Here is a 23854-nt window from a genome sequence, read left to right as displayed (position 1 = left end):
CAGGCAGCAGGAAATCTATACAGCAGCCACTAGCTGCTGGCAGGAAGTCCCAGACTCTGGAGGCTAAGGGGCGGGGCTTTGGGGCCTCGCCCTTTGCCCTTTGCTGTGGTCACTTGCCATGCTGTACATGCACGACCCTGTTTGTGCCATGTTGCAGGGAGGCGTCACAAGGGCCCGGCTCAGTCAGTCACTCAGGCTCAGTGCCTGATTAACTATGAAAGGAGTCAGAAGCTCAGGAGGCGCTCTCCAGCTTTTTTACTCCCATCTCCCAATCATTTGACGCACAACCAGCCCAATATGGGCAACCTGCTTTGTAAGTTTCGTTTCCCACCCCGTCGCCCTCCGATGTCTGGCTGTGGTCGGCCCTTTCCCCCACCTTCTCCAGTGATGCTGTTCCACAACCTTGCGGGGACCACCCCGTTGCTCCTTCACTTGCCCTGGGCTCTGGGCACAGGCTATTCCACCTGGATTGTAGGCCTTACCAGCTAGTTTATACATCCAGCCAAAGAGGCCGTGCCCCATCCTGCAGGCCGCATGTACCCCTCTGGGGATCCTTCCCTTGGCGAACTGGAGTAGCTCTCCGAAAAAACCTGTGCTGTCTGCTCATAATTCCATGATGTTTGGACACTCCAGAGCCAAAAGGATCCCTCCTCTGGGTTGCAAATTCACTCTCCCACATTCACTATCTGAGAAGGTAGAGGAAGCTGTGGAGCCAGTACCATCCAGGCACCTCCCACTTTCTTGCCCATATGGGGTGGAGGAGAAGGTCCAAGAAGATCCCAGAAAAAACATGGAGGATCTTGTAAAGACCAAAGGGCAGAATGGTGGGAACAGGGTCCCCCATAACGTTGGGGACATACCATTAAAATCTAGTCCCCTGGAGACCAGTGGGCTTCTCAGTTCCTCACAGCGCAGCCCCACACCTTTGGACCTCCATCCTAATCCTCCAGGAGACAGTTTGAGGGAGAACACCCAGAAGTCTCTGATGAACTGCTGCCCTGAAGGCCACGTAGTCACCTCCTCTCATGGCCCAGCCGGAAATGTCATGCCTGACACAGATGCTGCAGTGCTCAGCGACCCAACCCCATGCTGCCCCTTATTGCAGGAGACATCAACAAAGGAAGTGTCGGGTGAAAACCATCAGCCTATAGGGGACACATCATACCTATCTAGGAAGGAGATACAGGTTAATGAGCCTTCAGGCATCTCATCAAGGAGCTCTTTTCCCCTGTATCTGCCAGCAGTAGGCCCTGCAAACGGAAAACATCCACATCACATTCTCGGCCACTGCCACCGCCCCAGTTGTGAGGCCACGGCGAGTTGCCCCCACTTCCTAAGTTTCCTTGCATAGCTATTGACAAAAACCTGGACACCTTGAAGAATACCAAATGTCAGAGGAAAAAGATCTTGGAAGACAAAAGAGAGATCAAAGGAAACTGCTCAGACGCTCAGCCTGCCACTTCTTTATCCCTACTTGCCTCAGAGACTGCTAACTCTCTGCTTTTGGCGAGTCACACTTTGCAAGTCCCTATTCCTACTGATGACTTGGCTGACCAATCTGCCAAGTCCCCGATTCCCTCTGTCCCTCCATCTTTAACACCAAACATTGGTCAGGAGACAGCACAGATAGTTTCTAAATCTTCTCCAGCTGTTCCTGCTGGTTTTGTTCCTCATCTTAGTTCCAATCTCATTTGTGGAATTCCTGTGAAGAAAGAAGGCCCTCTTCAGCCAGTCACTACTGTAACATATCTTATTTCTGACATCACCACACTTCCTAACACCTCAACCCCTCCTTACAGCCACCCTCCTGCAACACAGAATCCCCAGTGCCTATGTGTGTAGATTCCCCCCCTCCTATCCTACCCGCCCCTCTTCCAAATCCTTCCACACATAGCCCTGTTTCAATTGTCCAGCCCATCAGTTCTAAGACAGTTGCTTCTACCATCGCAGCCAATGCATCTACATCTACCTCCAAGCTTACTTCAGGTCCTGGTGTATTCCACATGGACACCACTCCCCTTTCAAAGGCTGTTATTTTCAGATCTCCCCAAGAATCCGGAATGGGAGCTCTCCTTCATTTCCCCAGGGCCATTGCAGTTTGAAGCAGAGGTGCCCTGCAAAATCTCCAGTTTTCACCAGCCCACCTGGAGATCAGAAGACAGCCCTTATCTTGCCAGTGTTGTTGTTTCCACTAGCTTGTCCCTTATGGATTCTGGAGTCACCTCCACTCCAGTAGGCAAGCCCTCTACAAACTGCAACTCGGCCTGTAACTGTGAAGCCATGGACACTACATCACCATCTCAGGCTTCCATCTTCTGTTCGTCCCCTGAGCCAGGGACAACCATTTCCCACTTAACATGGGTGCTTTCTGGTTCTGATAACACACCACCCATGGCAGCACTGTGGTGGCCCATGATTCTATCCATTTACCTAAAAAGTCATCCATTGGACAGACCTCAATTTGCAACCACTCTGACCCAGGAATCACCTCTCAGCCCACAATTGGGCATCATAATGGGCAGCAGCCTGACAATTCTCACCTGTTAGGAACACCAGTAGCCTCAACACAAGCTATGGGCCCAACTGCTCTTGTAGCCTAGCCCCCCAGAGACAACACAGTGAAGGCAGGTTTGGCAGGTTCTGCATCTATTACTACTCTCAGGATCCAGCTGGCCTCGAGTGACAAGCCAGGCATTCTGCCCATTGGTGTATCTACCACAACAGGCTTTGGAGTTGCCACGGGGATGCCCAGCACCAGGGATGGTGGCTCACCGTTAGCTGACAGTACTTCAGGCCAACATGTGTTTTCGGGACTGCAGCGCCTATGGGCAGTGGTGTGTACATCCCAGGCCCCACTCATTCACAGGCATCTGGAGCATTCAACCTTGGGGCAGGACTGAACGGGGTACCAAGAACCATTTCTGCTCCAACTTTAGGTCAGACAACCTGGAATCGCTGTGGTGATGGCATGGCTGCTGCTGTAGGAGGAACAAATACCGTCACAGTATTTGGACAAAATGCTAGTTCCACCTTGAATCCAGGCACTTGGGGCCCACCCATCCAAAACCCAGGTAGTGGAGCAGTGGGGCAGGGCTGCACTGTTCCCACAGGTGGAGACTCTACAGTCCCCACTACTCATAAGTGCCCCGGGGGCTCATCCCGACGGAGAAAACTTTCCTCAGGTAGAGGAGATGCCACCATGGAGAAGAGGACTAAGAGACCAGGCAGCTTCCCCCTTAAATCTGAGCAGCAGGGGGCCAACGGTCAAAAACCCAGGTGATGGAGTAGTGGGAGAGGGCCATAGAGTTCCCGCAGGTGGAAGCCGTCTTGTTATTGTTAGCCAGAAGTGCACCTGGAAGCCATGTACACAAGAACTAATTGCTTTGCGTGGAAGAGCCACTACCAAGCAGAAGACACGTGTGTAAAGAGGCGTGTGTTTTACCCCCTACAGAGCCCCTCGGACTTGCCTAGCCACACTGCCTCTGCTGCAGTTGCAAGTGGCAGCACCAGCTCTATGCTTGGACCCACTTGTAGTTCTACCGTCCTTCCACGCAAATGCAGTCCTCCCACCCAGCATACAGATGGTATGCATGGAGGGGACAACGTGATTCCCATGAATCCCATTCTGTGTGAATGTAGAACCTAGTAGTTCTTCACATCAGAATAATTGTGGCCGACCCAATACAAACGCAGCAAGTGCCATAGCGGATGCAGACAGTATCACATCTGTGATGGCAGGCCTCTATGTTGGCACCCCCCATAATAACACTGGGAGCTCACTTACCCCTAACACAGGTGGTGCTCTGGGGAACAGCTCCATGCCTGCTATGACTGGATACACTTATGGTCCCTCAGCCACACAGAGCACATGTACCCCCCATCAGCACAGCGCTGGTGGTGCAATGGGGGATAGCACCAGGAAATTTTAAACAGAACTTGGACTTGCCCTAGTCAGGTACTCCTCTGACTTTGGAAGATCAAACACTGTATGTGTCCTGGTCAACTGGGCCTGTGCTCTGGGCATGACTGGAGCACCTTCACAACCTGACTAGGACTTCACCTACAAATTCCTTTCTTTTGTCATGAAGGACCTAATATTCCTCTGCAAATTGGATATAACCAGAAATTGACTTCTTTGCACCAGAAAGGGGCCCAACCCCTTTAAGTGAAACTTACACTGATCTCTTCACACAGAAAGTGTGTACATTGTGTGCATACATGTATTTATGTGTATTTCTCTGCATGTGCGTGTATTGGAGGGCAAGGGGCACATGAGCCCCGTTTAGAACTACATCAGAAAGACACCAGATTCAAGAAGTTCTAGTGGAGAATGGAAGAAAGCTACATAAATCATCAACCGTGCCATCCCTGGCATGACTGTGAACTTGGCTGACCCAAGCTCTGGGCCAGTTTTCTCTGGTCTTGGAATGGGCAGGATACCACTGCTGCCTGTAGGGGCTCCCTTTACCCCTACCTATTTGCCTCGATGGGCTTTATCCTTCCCACATTGTGTACTTAACGTACATAAAACTTTGTTATTAATCTGTCTTCGCTCCTGTGTCTTTTTGACTCAGCAGTAGAGAAAGAATTAACCTGTGTGAGTGGTGATGAGTTGAGCCAGACTTAACTATGCTGAATTTTCCACCTTGCAGTGACTGGGATTTAGAAGTGGCCACATGCTCTACCTGCACATACTGACTCCTGCAATCTGCATTTGAATGTAAGGGATGACAATCCAAGAGGAAGTAAGGTCCAAAGGAGGGAGAGATGAGGTGACTCACCCTTGCCTCTTCCCTCTGTTTTGCTCTTCTTTCACCCCACTCTGACCTTACTAGGGCTAGATAACCTCTGATGTGTCAAAGGAAACCACTCAATGATTTTTTTTTTAGAAATGTTTAAAATGTTTTTTTTTGTGTCTTCTTATTTAATTTAGACTTAGGCCAGTCATTCTTACACATTCCTATATCACCCAGAGAGGATAGATTTGAGCCTGGAGGAACAAAGGGAGAAAGGGCACATACCCGCTTTGAATTGTCAGAAATTTCAGTTTCTTTGAACGTATTGTGCTGCTTAAATGCAGTAGAAGAGATGCTCTTCAGTAAGTGCTCTTCAGCTCTGATTCTAAATCACTAAAATATCAAATCACACAAGTTACAACTGTGCCCAGTTCTGGCTGACACTAGACTTTTTTGCTGGATCTCCACTAGACTTAAAAAGCAAAATTTGTGACTGTGTGGAGCCTACATTCTAGGTGGATGGGAGCAAAAATACAAACATGCAAATTATCTGATAGGTTAGCCTAACTAACGTTATGGAGTATAAAGTAGCATAGGGAGCATTGAGATTTAGGCAGAATCACAGCTTTCAATTTAAACAGTGTACAAGATAAGCCTCACAAGGAAGGTGGGTAAGAGTGGAGGACTAGGGAGGTAAGAGAGGAGGACAGAGAAGATGTGGGTTGAATTCCCTGCACCATTTATTGGTTGCACAATGACAAACGGTAGAGCCATCCTTCAAGTGTCTCAGTGAACTCAATGCTTTTACATGGCCTATTTACCTTGCAAGATTTTTGGAAGGCTAAACTAAAATAAGGTAAGGAAGTAATTTAAATTATTATTGTTGTTTTGTTCTATAAATGATAGAATGATATATAGATAGATACATACATACATACATACATACATATATAATACATGGATGGAAATGGGAGATATATCTACACTTAATGAGTTCCTTAGGCAATAATGCTTGCCTTCACCAGGCAATTCGAATAGGAGATCCCATTTTAACAGGAGTGTAAAAGTCCCTACTTTTATGAAGTAAACACGTGGAAAAATACGATAACTGAGCCTAAAAATGCACAGCATTGAGCCTAGTGCAACATTTATGAGATTAGCCCTGTACGAAGAAAGAACGCCAGTACATAGAGGCTGCCGGATCCCTCCAGGCACTCTCTGCCTTTTTCATTTACTCTGAGTTGTTTATTACAGTTCCAGAGGATCAAAGCTCCTTCTTTGTGCTCTGTGACTGGAGAGAATCATCTGCCCTTTGTAGTCAGAACTGACTCTCAGAAGCAGTATTGAAATCCAGTTTGCTTCTAATAGTTTTGCACCCTCTTCAGGCATGCCTGGTAATATTTCCAGGGACAACTTTTAAACATTTATACTTCCCGATTTTTTTAAAGCCTTCAAGCTAAAAGTAATATCCTGATAAGACAAACAGCTAACAAATATGTGATAGATGTAAAGATTTTGAATTTTATTTATTTATTTATTTATTTATTTAATATTTTGGAGAGAGAGCACAAGTTGGGAGGGGCAAAGAGCCAGGGACACAGAGGATCTGAAGCGGGCTCTGAGCTGACAGCCGAGAGCCTGATGCGGAGCTTGAACTCAAACCATGAGATCATGACCTGAGCTGTAGTTGGATGCTCACCCAACTGAACCACCCAGGTGCACTTGAATTTCATGTTTTGATGCACTTACACAGTAGAAGCAATTTCTTTTTTAAATCTGTTTTAATGTCTATTTCTGAGAGAGAGAGATAGAGAGAAGCAGAGAGAGGGGGACACAGAACCTGAAGCAGGCTCAGGCTCTGAGCCATCAACATAGAGCCTGACATGGGTCTCGAACCCACGAACCACAAGATCATGACCTTAGTTGAAGTTGGACGCTTAACCGACTTAGCCACCCAGGCGCCCCATAGAAGCAATTTCTAAATAAACAGAAATATTTTGCTTTTATGAAAATAATACATAAGCATAATAGCAACTTGAATCATATTGAAATGTACCCCTTTTCTCCTGAGTTCCCCTCTCCAGAGACAGGTTTTTGCTACTTTGATGTCATCCCCTTAATTCTAAACATTATGCTTATCTTGCTGTATCATGACATACTCACTTTAGACAATATTTTTACCACTCTAACATTATGCAGGAAGATAAAACTCCACTACCACTGTTTTCCCTCCCTCTTCCTTTCCAATATGTCATATTCAATTAATTTTGCTGCTTCTCTCTCTGGTAACTTCATGTAATTTTGCTGGCTTTCTTGGTGAGGAAAGTAGTAGCAGAAGGCTAAAAGCACTGGTTCTGGAGATGGACTCCTGGAGTTAGAATCCTTGTTCTTCAGTTTTTATTAGCTCTGTATCCCTGTGAAATTTACACATCCTACCTGTACCCATTGTTTTCTCATCCATAAACCAGAGAAAAGGATACCTCTCTACCTTATGGGATTGTTTGTGATAATGCAAATAATAATGCATTTGTATCCTAGCGTGTCTAGCACACAGAAGAACTCAAGAAGAAACTTTAGCTATTATTCTTTATATCTTGTGTTATTAATTTTCACCCTAATCTCATGATTTTCTCTATGCATGAGGCTGTGCCCTGTAGCCCCTCTACCTTTCCTTTCCCCTTGTACGAATCACCATTCTGTGAATACGTGCTTGCTTTTGTTTGTCTGTATTGTTAGCATTGACATTTTGCCATACAGTTGTAGCAAAGTGTTCTGTGTTTTATCCACAGGTTGGCTCTAAGGGTTGAAAACCAACAAACTGTATTGACGAAGTATTGCTTAGTTCTGGGGAAAATAGTGTGAGAGGATTGTATTTTCTGCTCTGTCAGTATAGTGCTCTGTCTTGTCTTTAACATCAGTTGTTCAAATCATGCTACATTTTAGTTTGGTTTATACTTCTCATGTATAAATTATTTTTCCTAAAATTTGAACTATTTCTCTCTTTTAATCCTTGCACTATTTGCACATTTAAAAAATATTTTATTTTCAAACTTGATATTATTTTCTTTACTTGGCTGGGTCTTCCTTCCTTTTCTTCCTTTTCTTTCTTCCTTTTCTATGCACCTCCCTTACACAGTTTGGAAGCTATAACACCAAAGGATATGATCCCAGAAGAAAGGGGGCCAAAGGGACTACTCAGACTGCCTTTAGGCTAGGCCAGAAATGCTCACTAATCACTAATTATGAGAAATGCATCATTCTGGCCCCATCATCCTAATTTTGTAGCTTTGTAGGAGAAACAGCACTATGGGTTTCAGCTAGCACTCCAGGTAGTCCACATTTCATATTGTATCACACTAGGCCATCAGTGAGAGCTCACCAAAGATCCCATATGTTTTATAAGATTAGAAATTTTGTATAGCATTTTGGGCTAAAACTCTTAGTGATAAGCAGGACTTTTTCCCTGCATCTATTTCTCAAGAACTAAAAGGTAGCTTGTGAAAATTTTCAGTAGTTCAGACTCCTGGATACATGTCTTTCTTGCCCTAAATGCATTCATTTTAGAGACCTTGAAACTACCTGTGATGAGCCTGTTCAGGCCCTTCCTGAGCCAATCACTGCTAGGATCCTGGGGTGATGTGATATAACCAGGCTTCCTGGCAACAGTTCATACCTGAGCTGGAAATGTTCTTTTCAACAGTCCCAAAGACAGAGCATTGCCCTCAGATACCCCTTCCAGGTAGGAGAACTGAGCTTGCATAATCAAACAGGGGCTAAGAATTAGAGCCACGACGTGGATCTTTGGATTTTTGTCCGAGGCTGCCGGTGGGAGGAGGGCAACCAAACAAAGCAAGACAAAACAACTCCTGAAAGCTAGTCTCTTTCATGCAAACAGTGCCTTTGTTTTAATTATTTATTTTTTTTGGTAATCTTTATTTATTTTTGAGAGAGAGAGAGAGAGAAAAGAGAAAGCGTGAGCAGGGGAGGAACAGAGAGAGAAGGAGACACAGAATCTGAAGCAGGCTCCAGGCTCTGAGCTGTCAGCACGTGGAGCCTGATGCGGGGCTCCAACCCACGAACTGCGAGATCATGACCTGAGCTGAGGTCGGATGCTTAACCGACTGAGCCACCCAGGTGCCACAACAGTGCCTTTGTTTTAAATCCATGCTAAGCTGGACATCAGAGACTTTCTTAGAAGTAGTTTTTCATAGCATGGAGGACAAATGAAAGTTGATGGGCAAAGAGATGAGGGTGGGAGAGGCCTTAAGGTAAAGGGTTTAAAACAGAAGCTCAAGTTTCTAATTTTTCACTGGACTAAACCCAGGCTGTCATATAGAAATTTGGAAACACTGGTGAAACACCCAAACTAGCCACATGGACAATCATTCACAACGATTTTTCTGGATAGAAATATCTTGTGTGTCCCTTGAAAAGGCTTATATTGATTTCACCAAATACATATCTCAAAGTTATGACTGAAAGTTGAGAAAAGTGTATGATCAGACTTTGCATTTATCTTTGCTCGCAAATACATTTGTGGTGCTTACACTGTGACTATAGTGCTATGGTAAGAACTTGGCAAATATTAACTCACTTATCTTCATAATAGCAGTAGGTATTACTCATAATAGCCATTTCTGGGGGGAAAGCAGAGAGGTTAAATAGCTTGTCCAGCATCACACAGTAAGTAGGTGACAAAACCCAAGATTTGAAACAAGGCCATTTAGACTTTTACCACTTTTCTGTGTTACCTTATTAAAAACTGTGTTTAGGGAAAGGACTAAGTTGTCAAGAATGAACTAAAAGCAGAGGGGAGAAATGAGAAAATGAATGACAGCAGAAACTGAGGAGGAGCTAAGTTCAGAAATTTCTGGTGATGAGGCCTAGAAATAATAAGATGCTTGTTGGTGTTAATTAAGATAGCACCTGAATCCACTGAAAAATGACTTTGTTTAAAGTTCGGAAAGACTGGTTGAATGAAGAGTAACAATAATAATAAAAGAAAGTAGAAAGGAAAATAATAATATGACTTAAGTGAGGAGAAGGAATCTTTCCCCTCTACTAGGAGAAGTGGGGGATTGTGGGGGAGTATAGAGATCTTTCTAGCAGGTGTCTAGCATTTTTACCAGGATGAACATGGACAAAAATGCTGACCATTGGGGCGCCTGGGTGGCTCAATCGGTCACGTGTCCAACTTCAGCTCAGGTCATGGTCTCACAGTTTGTGGGTTTGAGCCCTGCCATCTGGCAATGTGCTGACAGCTCGGAGCCTGGAGCCTGCTTCTGATTCTGTGTCTCCTTCTCTTCCCTCCCCTGCTCGCACTCTGTGTCTCTCTGTCTCTCAAAAATAAATAAAATGTTAACAAATACATATTAAAACAATGGTGACCATTGTACTGGTTTCAATGATCCCTCAAACCAAGCTTCAGTTTCCAAGAAGGACATACATTTACAGCATCCCTACTGTGTGTTAGACACATTACTAAGTGTATTTCCAGTTACACATTTTTTAAAGCTTATTTATTCTGAGAGTGGGGTGGGGCAAACAGGGAGAGAGAGAATCCCAAGCAGACCCTGTGCTGTCAGCACAGAGCCCAATGTGGGGCTTGAACCCACGAACCACCAGTCACACATTTTATCTGGAGTAACAAGTTCCTGTGAGGTATGGGTTCCCTATGGCTGCCATAACAATTCACCACAAACTTGGTGGCTTAAAACACATTTCTTCTCTTACTGTTTTCAAAGTGGGAGGTCCCAAACCTTTTTCGCTAGGCTGAAATCAGGAGTTGGCAAGGCTGTGCTCCCTCTAGAAGCTCCATGCCCTTACCTTTTCCAGCTTCTGGTGGCTGCTACCATTCCTTGCCTTTTGACCACATTAATCTAATCCCTGTTTCATCAACACATTCTCTTTAATTGTAGTAAAATCTCCTTCTGCCTTTCTCTTAGAACACTTGGGGTTATTTTAGGGCCCATCAGATAATCTGAAATAATATCTCCATCTTAAGATCCTTAACAATCCCATCTACAAGATCCCTTTTGCCCTTTAAGGTGACATTCTCAGGTTCTGCGGATTCGGACATGGACTTTGTGGCAAGGGTATTATTTTTCTGAGATGCAGGAAAAAAGTTTAGAGAAGTAATTTGTCCCAAGGTCTTATGATGTTTCAGAGTGGCAATTTAAATTCTGGCATGCTCGGGCACCTGGGTGGCTCAGTCGGTTAAGCCACTGACTTTGGCTCAGGTCATGATCTTGCACTTGGAGGATTCGAACCCCATGTTGGGCTCTTTGCTGACAGCTCAGAGCCTGGAGCCTGCTTTGGATTTGTGTCTCCCTTGTCTCCCTCTCTCTCTGCTCCTCCCCCCACTCATGGTCTCTCTCTCTCTCTGTCTCTCTCTCTCTCTCAAAAATAAATATTAAAATAAATAAATAAATAAATAAATAAACAAACAAATAATTCTGGCATGCTGACTATAGGACACACTCCAAGCCAATATTACCCTGTTTTTAGCCACTGTGTATCCTTGGTTCAGAGTCACACTGCATTAGATAAAAGGCTAGGTACAGTCTCCTTTTCTCACTTTGTTCTCCTGGTGTATTTATGAACATTTCCCAGAATAAAAGAGCTCAGAAATCTGCTATTCAGGCTTCCTAAGAGAGAGCATTTACTGTTTGGTTTGCACTTGGTAATGGAGGGTTTTTTATTTATTTTTTAATGTTTATTTATTTTTGAGACAGAGAGAGATGGAGCATGAACAGGAGAGGGCCAGAGAGAGAGGGAGACACAGAATCCGAGGCAGGCTCCAGGCTCTGAGCTGTCAGCACAGAGTCTGATGCGGGGCTTGAACTCACGGATGGTGAGATCATGACCTGAGGTGAAGTCGGACACACAACCAACTGAGCCACCCAGTGCACCCCATGACAATGGAGGGTTTTTTAAATTGAATATGCCACCAAGTAGTGTTATCACTACTTAATATACTTAAATAACAAAACAACAATAACAAATACTATAGATGCAAAACAAAAAGTGTGAGGGATTTGTCTGAAGCCATCCTAGAGGACAAAGAGCTAGTACCAGATGCCAGATGCCCAACCTGAATGCATCCTATCCAGTCCTGATTAAGCACCTGTTCAAAGGGATTGTGACTGATCACCTAGCACTTGAGACCTTATACCCCAACTTCAAGATGGAAATTAGCTGAGGGATCACAGATGCTTGTACTCATCACTAACCCATAATTGGCTATCCCCGTCCTTTGTGGGAGAGAACTTGGCACTTAGAAAACCCTTCTCTGCTTGAGAAAGAGCAGAGCAGCCTTTGCTCCTCTGGCCGTGACCTACTGTGCTTTGCAAAGGTGATTTGGCAAGTGCAGCTGCAAACCGGTCTCCAATATCACACACCTATGGAAAATTCCAGTCAGGTTTTAGACCCAGTCACAGTACATTTTTCTGAGGATCAGTAATGATTTGCTGAGGATCAGTAATGCTCTCCGTATGCTGGCTGACAAGGGCATGATCTCTGTGCTTACTATACTCCATTTGTCAGCTGCACTCTGACACAGTTGTCCGCGGGATTCCTTAGGAATATTTGAGGTATTTAGGCACAATTTCAGGAGCTGCTCCTGCCTGTAGCCTCTCATTTCTTAATCAACATTTCCCCATTGAGACTATGAATAAATCAACCTCCATGTAGGTTATCAGAGGCTTTCTTTCCTCTCTGCTGCATTTGAATCTCTATGCCCTATAAGGTCCCCATACCTGGGCATCTATTTCCCATCATCCTTATTTTCAGGAGTCAGGGCTATAAGGGTAATTGGCAAGTTCATTAGCTTTTTCATTTCTTCCCCTCTTGATTGTTTTAAGAGTGATTTGCTAGAGACTGTGGGTTTCGATGTTTCTCAAGGCTCAGTGGTGCAGAGACAATAGTGGAATTCTGCCCCGGGGAGAAACAGCCATTCTGTTAATTGTTCTTTTCTTATAGAACAGAAAATAAATTCATCTAACACACAGTTACTCGATGTTTCTCTAAGTGCATTGCACAGGACCTCCATTAGACTGGAAATACTCTGCCTTTTCTGTTGGAAAGTTCTTTGCATTCCATAAAATGAAGTCTGCACCATGAGAAATTGAGTTTAACCTCTCAGCTATTGATTGATCCATGAAGTTTGACTCCTTGAGATTTCCCCATCTTTATACTGTTGTGGAGGAAGGAATGGCTGGCCAAATTCTTGGTCGGGTGCTCATATTATATTTCCTAATTAGTCACTTGTCTTTTAACTCTGTTTAGATTATCTTTGGCCATGTAGAATTTTTTTTAACTTTTACAAAGTCAAATCTGCGGTCTTTTTCTTTATGATCTCTCACTTTTGTGTTCTGCTTAGGGAAAGACTTCATCGTAACAAGAATAGTACTCCTCATCCTACCTTACATTCTTGTACGTATTTTCTTACAATAAACTACCATCAAATGCATGCTATACAGGCAGTCCTTGCTCTGCACAGGACACCTATGCATGAATTTCAGCTACCATGATTTAGTTAAAGAATCCCAGTCCTGGAACAACACCATATATTAACAGTTAGAAAGTTTGCAAAAGTACAAACTTCACAGCCAGTCCTTCAGAACTCAAATCACTATGCAGATCACAGATGTGTGTCATGATCAGTGGTCACTTCTGTCTCGATCTGTCAGTGCTGGGTCACCGTGCATGGCATTCAGTTCACACAGAGACAGCAAAACGTATCGTTGGGCTGCTTTCCTTGTCGTCCTAGTGAATGTCCATATCACAGTTCACAAAACTGGATAATCGCAAGCAGGGGTGAGGGGCAACAAGGAGAGTAAATGACATCAGCCAAAAGGTTCACATTCAAGGAACTCTCAGATATATTTCCCCACAATGAAAGCACAAAGGATAAAATGTCAGAAGCTGATAACAAACTCAAAATGGAGTGGGAGAATTTGCAAAAGCATGGAAGGGATTCCTGCTCTTTATGGTAAGCTATGCAACAAGAGGAGGGCAATCACTGTGCAGACTAGTCTGGAGGAAGTCTTTTCTCCTTTAAAATAGACTTTTTTTTTTAATTTTTTTTTCAATGTTTATTTATTTTTGGGACAGAGAGAGACAGAGCATGAACGGGGGAGGGGCAGAGAGAGAGGGAGACACAGAATCGGAAACAAGCTCCAGGCTCCGAGCCATCAGCCCAGAGCCTGACGTGGGGCTCGAACTCCCGGACCGCGAGATCGTGACCTGGCTGAAGTCGGACGCTTAACCGACTGCGCCACCCAGGCGCCCCATAAAATAGACTTTATTTTTTAGAGCAGTTTTAGGTTCACAGCAAAATTGAGCAGAAAGTAGGAAGTTCATGTATACCTTCCACCCCTGCATAGACACAGCCTCCCTATGATCAACTTCCCACAATGGAGTGGCATATTTGTTACAATCGATGAACCTACATTGAAACATTATGACTCAAAGATGACAGACAGTCACCTTAGGGTTCGTTCTTAGCGTCCAGTATTCTATGGGTTTGGACAAATATATAATGACATATATCTACCTCTGTAGTATCATATAGAGTAGTTTCACTGCCCTAAAAATTCCCTTTGCTCTGCATATTCGTCCTTTCCTTGACCCTAATCCCTGGAATGCTACTGATCTTTTTGCCATCTCCGTATTTTTGCCTATTCCAGTGTGTCATAGAGTTGGAATCATACATGGCGTCTTTCAGATGGGCCTCTTTCACCTAGCAATATGCATTTAAGTTTCTTTCGTGTTTTTTCATGGCTTGATAGCTCATTTTATTTTAACACTGAACAGTATTCCGGTGTCTGAATGTACCACAGATATTCATCCATTCACCCACTGTGCTGGCAATTAAAGCTGCTATATACATCCTCAGGCAGGTTTTTATGTGGACTCCACTTTTCAACTCCTTTGGGTAAAGACCAGGAGAGGCAAATTGCTAGGTTGTATGGCAAGAGTGTGTTGAGTTTTTTGTTTTCTTTTTAATTTTCTCATTTGAGTATAGTTGACACACAATGTTACGTTGGTTTTTCAAGTATACAACATAGTGGTTCAACAGCTCTACAGGTTATGCTGTGTTCACCATAAGTGTGGCTACCATTTGTCACCATGCAACAGTATTACAATATCATTGACTATATTCCCTATTCTGTGCCTTTCATTTCCTTAACTTGATGCATCTCATAGCTAGAAGCCTGTATGTCCTATTCACCGTCACCCATTTTGTCCATCTACCCACCATCTTTTCCTCTGGCAACCACCAGTTGTTCTCTGTATTTATGGATCTGATTCTGTTTTCTGTGTGTTTATTCATTTTATTTAATTCATGTTATTATTATTATTATTTTAATGTTCATTTTTGAGACAGCAACAGGGAGAGACAGAGCATGAACAGGGGAGGGGCAGAGAAAGAGGGAGACACAGAATCCAAAGCCGGCTCCAGGCTATGGGCTGACAGCTCAGAGCCTCATGCAGGGCTTGAACTCACGAACTGTGAGATCATGACCTGAACTGAAGTCGGATACTTAACCGACTGAGCCACCTCGGTGCCCCATGTTTAGTTTTTATTAAAAACTACCAAACTATTTTCCAAAGTGGCTGTACCATTTTGCACTCACTCACAAACTCACACTCAGAGTTTGTGTTGCTCCACATACTTGTTGGTAGCCATCATTTGGTGTTGTCTGTGTTCTGGAGTCTGGCCTTTCTCACAGGTGTGGAAGGTGTGGAAGGAGCAACCTTGCTATAATCACTTATTGGTTTCAGCAGTTTTCCGATATTTTTCTCATTTTTTTTTACGTGGATGGTCGTGCCATGTGCAAAAACAAAGAATTTTATTTTCTCCTTTTCAATCTAGATTCTACATTTTATTTCCTTTTCTTATCTCATTGCATTAGCTAGAATTTCCAGTATAATGTCAAAAGGGAGTGTTGAGAGGAAACCTCCTTGCCTTGTTCCTAATCTTAGCAGAAAAGATTTTAGTTTCTCACCATTCAATATGATGTTAAGGTAATGCTGGCCTCATAGAATGAGTTAGGAAGTATTCCCTCTGCTTTTATTCTCTGTTAGATATTGTGGAGAATTGGTATAATTTCTCCCTTAAATGGTAGAGTTAATCAGTGAACACATCTGGGCCTCATGTTCTTTTTTTTTTTTTTTGAAAGTTATTGATTCAATTTTAAAAATAAATATAGGTTTATTTAGATTGTCTATTTCTCATTGTGTGAGTTTTCAGATTGTGTTATTCAAGGAATTAGTCTGTTTCATCTAGGTTCTCAATTGTGCGGGCACAGAGTTGCTCATAGTGTTCCTTTATTATCCTTTTAAGGTTCATGGGATATGTATTGATATCTTTTCCTCCATTTCTTTCTTTTTTTTAATGTTCCTTTATTTTTCAGAGAGAGACAGAGCACGAGCAGGGGAGGAGCACAGAGAGAGGGAGACACAGAAGCTAAAGAGTAGGTTCCAGGCTCTAAGCGGTCAGCACAGAGCTGGACACGGAGCTTGAACTCACAAACTGTGAGATCATGACCAGATCTGAAGTCAGACACTTAACCAGCTGAGCCACCCAGGTGCCCTTCCTTTCCTCCATTTCTGATACTAATGATGTGTCTTCTCTCTCATTAACCTGGAGCTTTTTTGATTTTATTTATCTTTTCAAAGAATCAGATTTTGGTTTTATCAATTTGTCAATTTATCCTCTTTTCAGTTTCTTTTCTTTTTGCTCTAATCTTTACTGGTTCTTTTCTTCTGCTTACTTTGAAATTGTACTTGATCTTCTTTTCCTAGTTTCCTAGGGTAGAAGCTTAGGTGATTGATTTTGAGATCTTTCTTATTTTCTAATCATGCATTCAATGCTATAAATTTCCCCCTATACACTGTTTTTGCTGCATCCCGCAAGTTTTGATGTGTTCTCATTTTCATGTTGTTCAAAATATTTAAAACTTTCCCTTGAGACTTTTTTTTTTGGCCCATGTATTATTTAGAAGTTTGTTGTTTAATCTCTAAGTATTTGGGGATTTTCTAGCTATCTGTTGGTCTTGATTCCTAGTTTAGTTTCAGTGTGGTCTAGGAACAGATATTATTGTGATAGGATCTCCATCCTAAGGAATGTGGAAGAAAAAAAAAAAAAAGAACACCTCAAGATAAAGGAAGGCAACCTGGCTATATGTATACATGACATCCCTCATGACTCTGTAACATGAGACCACCTAATCAGACCTCATGTTTGTGCATTACCATATATGGGAGACAAAGAAGTAGAAAAAATGTATAAAAAAACTATGCCACGTGGCCTTCAGGACTCAGTTCTTTGGGTATGAACCCAATTGAGCCAGTGCCAGCATGAATAAAGTTGCTTCCTGAAAAGAAAAACCTCGGTGTCACTCTCTGTGTGAGAATCCTGCTACACTATGATTTCTGTTGTTTTAAATTTGTCATGGTATGTTTTAGGGCCCAGAATGTGGCCTGTCTTGGTGTATTTTCCACATGAGCTTGAGACATGTGTATTCTGCTATTGTTAAATGAAGTAATCTGTAGATGTTACATCCATTTGGTTGATGGTGTTGTTGAATTCAGCTATGTTCTTACTGATTTTCTGCCTGCTGGACCTGTCCATTTACGATGAATGGATGTAGAAATCTCCAGTTATAATAGTAGATTCATCTCTTTTCGCCCAAAGAAAGAGATGTTTGTTTTGATTAGTCTTAGCATGGTATATTTTGTTCGTTTTGATTAGTTTTAGCATGGTATATTTTTCTCCATCCATTTACTTTTAATCTATATGTGTCTTTATATGTAAAGTAGACTTCTTATGGCTGGATCTTGTTTTTTGATCCCCTCTGACAATCTCCCTCTTTTAATTGGTATATTTAGACCATGGGCATTTAAAGTGATTATTGATGGGGCACCTGGGTGGCTCAGGTGGTTAAAGGACCAACTTGGGCTCAGGTCATGATCTCATGCTTTGTGGCTTTGAGCCCCGTGTTGGGCTCTGTGCTGCAGCTCAGAGTCTGGAGCCTGCTTTGGATTCTGTTTCCCTCTCTCTCTGCCCCTCCCCTACTCACGCTCTGTCTCTCTCTCAAAAATAAATAAACATTAAAATTTTTTAAAAAATAATTTAAGGTGCTTATTAATATAGCTGGATTAATACCTACCATATTTACTGTTTTGTATTTGTTGCCCTTGTTCTCTATACCTATTTTTGTCTGCCACTCTTTTTCTGCCATTAGTGGTGTTAATTAAGCATTTTATATGATTCCATTTTCTGTCCTTTAAAAATCCAGACCTAATGCACTGGATGAAATTAACTGCAGAAAATAAGCCTTTAGTGATGTGATGTTATAGTGTGGGAGAGAAGAAGATTTCTAGAGTCCTACAATTAGATTTCAGTCTTGTAGTGAGCCTGTGCCCCTCAGCTATGTGTCTCACAAGTGTCTCTCTGTTTTACCCCCAACCTGTTGGCATGGACAGAATGGCTAAATAGGGCTGGAGTTAGGTACTTCCCTTTCTCCAGGTCAGGTAGACTTTGACAAAACCCCAAGAAGTTAGGCCTCTGGCAAAACAGCTTGTCTTGAGGAGAGGCCTTAAGAATGATGGAATGCTCTGGTGTATTTCAAAATTGTGCCTTTTCCCCTCCCCCTGCCAGAACCCCTAAGGGGATTTTTCTCTGATCTTCAAAATGACAATCTGGTAGAGCTCCAAGACAGAAACTCACAAAAGTATGGGAGCTTCCCTGGAGTTTTTAACTCATAGCTTTTTTTTTTTTTTTTTTTTTTTTTTTTTTTTTTTTTTTTTTTATTACAGTGAGCCTCTAGCAATTCACCAATTACAGTTCAGGTGTTTCCTACCTCTGTACTGGTTTCTATATAGATTTCTGGTCTTGGAGTTTCTACTCCAGTAAGTTGTCATTCTCCATATCTGCCTATTTGCTTCTCCAATTTTGTGGACAGTGATTGGCCCTGTGATCTCACTCTTGTAATGAATCTAAGAAGAATTGTTGATTTTTTAGTTTGTTCAGCTTTTTACCTATTAGGATGGAGTTGTGACTTCTAAGCTCCTTACATGCTGGACTGGAAAACTGGAAGTATCATGAGGTTTTTACAATGAAATAAACTATGTTAATTCCAAGTATGTATAATGTTTTAATTACAGTATATTCACTAAATATAAGGTTTACTATTTTTTAATTTATCTGTACCTTTATAACCAACAGGAAGAGAGTTTCTGGGTTTTTTTGAAAAAAATTTTTTTAATGTTTATTTATTTTTGAGAGAGAGAGAGAGAGAGAGAGAGAGAGAGAGAGAGAGAGAGAGAGAGAGAGAGAATGAGTAGTGGAGGAGCAGAGAGAAAGGGAAACACAGAATCCGAAGCAGACTCCAGGCTCAGAGCTATAAGCACAGAGCCTGATGCCAGGCTTGAACCCAGGAACTGAGAGATCATGACCTGAGCCAAAGTCAGACACTTAACCAACTGGGCCACCCAGGCACCCCAGGAAGAGAATTTCTCATGTTTTGTCAGAAAATGTTTAAGGTAATGGAACAATCATATTTTTCTCATTGATCATTAAGATCACTTCAAACAGATGCACTTACCTGATCATTTCAGCGGTTCCACAAATGAGGACAGCCTATACTTTATTTCTCCTATATTTTATTTCCCATGTATACATGAGTTCCTCTTCTGATTCAATGCTATATTGATGTATTGTTGCAGCTTATTAGATTTTCAGTAGTAATAGATTACTACTGAAATGTGGAGTATATTTTGATATTGGATATGGACATTCCTTTCCTCATTCCAACTATTACTTTACTTTTACAAATCTGCTTTATGGTGACAAATCATACTTGGTCATAATGACGTATTTTTTCAATATGTTGCTGGAATCCATTTGCTAATAGTAATTGTTTTTTTAAGGTCTATTTATTTCTTTTGAGACAGAGAGAGAGTATACACGAGCAGGGGAAGGGCAGAGAAAGAGGGAGAGAGCGAGAATCCCATGCAGGCTCCATACTCCCTGAGCAGAGCCTGAAGTGGGGCTCAATCTCACAAACCATGAGATTGCAATCTGAGCTGAGATCAAGAGTCAGATGCTCGACCAGCTGAGCCACCCATGCACCCTAATATTAATTAGAACCTAAGAGATCTTAAAAGAAATGTACTCTGGCAACCTCTGTTTGCATTTTTTTTTTTTTTTTTTTGATATATTTTCCATGTCTGATGTCTGTATTAGGGGTCTCTAGCTTTTTAAAAGAATTGGAAAGCACCAATGTTTCTCTAAGTTGGAGATCTTTAATTATGATTTTTAATTTCATAAAACTATTTGTATTTTCTGCTCAACATGTAAGTCAATATTGACTACATAGAATTTATTCAATACTCATCCACCTTGTCTAGATTTTCAAATGTGTGGGTATAGAGTTAACGTGGTATTCTTTTGTAATTAAAAAAAATCTTTCTGCTTTATGGCTAAGCACATCTGTCATACTTTTCAAATACTGCTTACTTTAATGGTCTTTTTAAAGAACAAGATTTTGGTTTTATTCGTCAAGGTTACAGCTTTTCTTCCCTATTTTGGCTTTTCTGTTTATTAATTTTGTTCTTTTACTCTTTGGCTTTACCTTGTTGTTGTTCTATGTCCACTGTCCAATTCCTTCGAGAGCCATTTTCAACAACATAACCAACTCTGCCAGCTGTGTCATAGCCACTTCATGATATGCCATTAAAACTTAATCTCATACACTGGGTGAAGCCTCGGCAGCCTTATTTTGCTTTCAAAATTGTTCTATGGCCTTAGACCCTTTTCCTGAATTAGCACTATCATCAGGGAAAATTCTAGTGGGCCTTCATGCTGCTTATAAGGCTTCCTTTTCCTCTAGTTTCATAATAAGAGAAAAAAATATTTCTTTTTTTGGTGTTGATCAAAAACTTAGCAAGACTCCTTTGCAGTCTATTCAAACCCAGAAAAATAAGCAAGTCTTCATACACAGGCTTACTGAAATGTCATAATTTAAACTATATATAACCTTGAACAATGGTCCTTTCAAACACTCCATAGTCCTTCTTTCTAGGTGTCCAGAGTTTTTCATTCCTACAACATCTTTTATGCATGGTCAATTTGTGTCATAAAGTCTTCCTCCCACTTCTGGCTATACAGTCGACCCTTGAAAACCACAGGTTTGAACTGCGCAGGTCTACTTACATGTGGATATTTTACAGTACAGCATTATAAGTGTATTTTCTCTTTCTTACTATTTTCTTAACATTTTCTTTTCTCTAGCCTACTTTATTGTAAGAATACTGTATATAATACATATAACCTAAAAAAGATGTGTTAATTGACTGTTTATGTTATCAGTAAGGCTTCCAGTCAACAGTAGGCTAGTAACAGTTAAGTTTTGGGGGAGTCGAAAGTTATATGCAGATTTTGACTGCACAAGGCATTGGTGTCCCCTAACTGCTATATTGTTCAAGGGTCACCTGCATATTCAAAGGAAACATAATCATTATTTGAAGAGTTATCTGCACTCCCACGTTCATTGCAACATTATTCACAATAGCCAAGGTATGAAAACAACCTAGGTGTCCATGGATAGATGAAAAGATAAAGAAAATGCAATATATAGATATATAATGGAATATTATTCAACCTGAGAAGAGCAGGAAATCCTATCATTTTCAACAACATGGATGCAACTGGAGGGCATTATGTTAAGCGAAATAAGCCAGATAAAGAAAGACAAATGCTACGTGGTATCACTTATATATGGACTCCAAAACATTAAATAAAGTCTTTCTTGCCCAGACATTTTTCTTTAACGATGTCAAGTACCCTATATCATGTGTCACATCATTTTCTTATTGTTTGCACAAGGTTACAATCCCAGGGAGCCTAATATATTTACTAGTATATCTAGATTACAGTTTACCATTGTTTTTTTTTTTCTTTGTAATTTATTCTTTCTACTTCTGGCACCAGAACCTCATTTTTCCTTTGGTGAAGTCCCTGTGATTCAAGTAGGTTGCATGTCCTTTTCCTACCCCTATAACTTGGGCCTGATAAGTCAAAGTACTTTATACATACTCCATATGTCTTATATGCTTAGTTCTCTATTTTATATAATTTTTCCTCCAAATTTTAGTCTGGTTATTTTTTTTAAATCTGTTTATTAATACTTTCTTATGTTTGACTAATGTAATATTAAATCAATCAACTGAGTACTTAATTTCAGCTATTCCTTTTTTAATTCTAGAATTTTCCTTTGGTTGCTTTTCAAAGATAATTTTGCTAAAATTGTGTATGTTGTCCATGGATTTTCTTGAATACAGGAATCATAGTTTTTAAATAATACCTTCATGGGATGCCTGAAGCTGACTGAGCCAGTTGACCAACTTCAGCTCAGGTTATGATCTCACAGTTCATGAGCTTGAGCCCCACATCGGGCTCTGTGCTGACAGCTCAGAGCCTGGAGCCTGCTTTGGATTCTGTATCTCCCTCTCTCTCTTTCCCTCCTCTGCTCACACTTGTTTCTCTTTCTCTCAAAAAATAAATAAACATTAAAAAGTTTTTTGAAAATAATAACTTCATTGAGATACAATTTACTTTCCATACAATTTAAAATGTACAATTTAAATTGTGTTGTGCATCTATTGCCACAGTCAATTTTACCACATTTTTATTCCCTTCCTCCTCCAAAAGAAAATGAAACCTATTAGTAGTCACTCACTCCCCATTTTCCCCAATTCTAGATAACCACTAATATACTGTCTGTCTCTACAGATTTACCTCTTCTGTACATTCCATACAGATGGAATCATACAATATGTAGATTTTTGTAACTAGCTTCTTTTATAGCATGTTTTCAAGGTTCATCCACATTGTAGCAAATATCAGCACTTCATTTCTTTTTAATGGCTGAATAATATTCCATAGTATGGATATATCATATCTTATTTATCCATTCATCAATTAATGGACATTTGCATTATTTCCACTTTTTGGCTATTAGAAATACTCCTGCTATGGCTATATTTGGGTGCAAAGTTTTGTGTGCAAGTCTAGCAAAATTTTTAAAATAGGCTTTTTTTTTTTTACTGATTTTTGGTTTACAGAAAAAATTAAGCAGAAAGTACAGAGGCTTCATAAAACCCTTCACCTCTCTGCCTAGTTTAACCTATTATTAACATCTTACATTAGTATAAAACATTTGTTACAGTTAATGAATCAGTATTAATACATTATTATTAACTAAAGTCCATAGTTTACTTTAGAGTTCACTTGTTTTGTACATTACACAGTTTCAGACAAATGTGTAATGACACATATCCACCCTTACAGTAGATTTACTGCTCTAGAGGGACACCTGTGCTCCGCTTATTAATCTCTTTCTCCCTCCCCCAACCTCTGGCAACCACTGATCTTTTTACTATTTCTATAGTTTTACCTTTTCTTGAACTTCATATTGTTGGAATCATGCAAGATGTAGCCTTTGAAGATGGCAATTTTCACTTAGCAATATGCATTGAAGCTTCTTCCATCTCTTTTCATGGCTTGATAGCTTTTCTTTTTATTGCTGAATACTATTCCTTTGTATGGATATACCAATGTTTATCCATTCACCAAAAAAAACATCTTGGTTGATTCCAAGCTTTGGTAATTATGAAAAAAAGCTGTTATAAACATCCATATGCAGATTTTTATATGGACATTACTTTTCAACTTCTTTGGGTAAATTCCAAAAAGCATGATTACTAGATCATATGGTGAGATCATTTAGTTTGGTAAAAACAAAAAAACAAAACAAAACAAAACAAAAAAAAAAACAAAACAAAACTGCTAAGCATCTCGCAAAGCAGCAGTAACATTTTGCATTCCCACCAGCCATGAACGTGAATACCTGTTGTTCTGCACCTTCACCAAGTCCTGCCACCACACGTTCTGCCAATACTGCTTTTCTCAGGCAAGTGTGCCTAAGGACCAGCACAGGCAGGGCCCTTCCCCAGAAGACCAGCAGAAACCCACATACATAACCACAACTCCAGGCCAGAGAGTTCTGCAAGGCTTCAGTTCTAGTGGAAGTAGCATCTGGTCTCAT

The 23854-nt window shown here is 41.2% G+C and overlaps 1 protein-coding gene across 1 annotated transcript in view; it reads left to right on the top strand.

The window, feature by feature from the left end:
* Positions 1-2102, top strand: part of LOC122474368 (nuclear pore-associated protein 1-like) — a 13741-nt gene extending 11639 nt beyond the window's left edge. Inside the window, 4 exon segments of the mRNA XM_043565265.1 lie at positions 158-384; positions 476-1130; positions 1310-1813; positions 1816-2102. Of these exon segments, the coding sequence (XP_043421200.1) occupies positions 158-384; positions 476-1130; positions 1310-1813; positions 1816-2102 (1673 nt within the window).
* The last annotated feature ends 21752 nt before the right edge of the window (positions 2103-23854 follow it).

The sequence above is a fragment of the Prionailurus bengalensis genome, chromosome D4 (assembly GCF_016509475.1).
Source record: "Prionailurus bengalensis isolate Pbe53 chromosome D4, Fcat_Pben_1.1_paternal_pri, whole genome shotgun sequence".
Lineage (NCBI taxonomy): Eukaryota > Metazoa > Chordata > Mammalia > Carnivora > Felidae > Prionailurus > Prionailurus bengalensis.
This window is presented reverse-complemented; position numbering and strand designations above follow the sequence as displayed.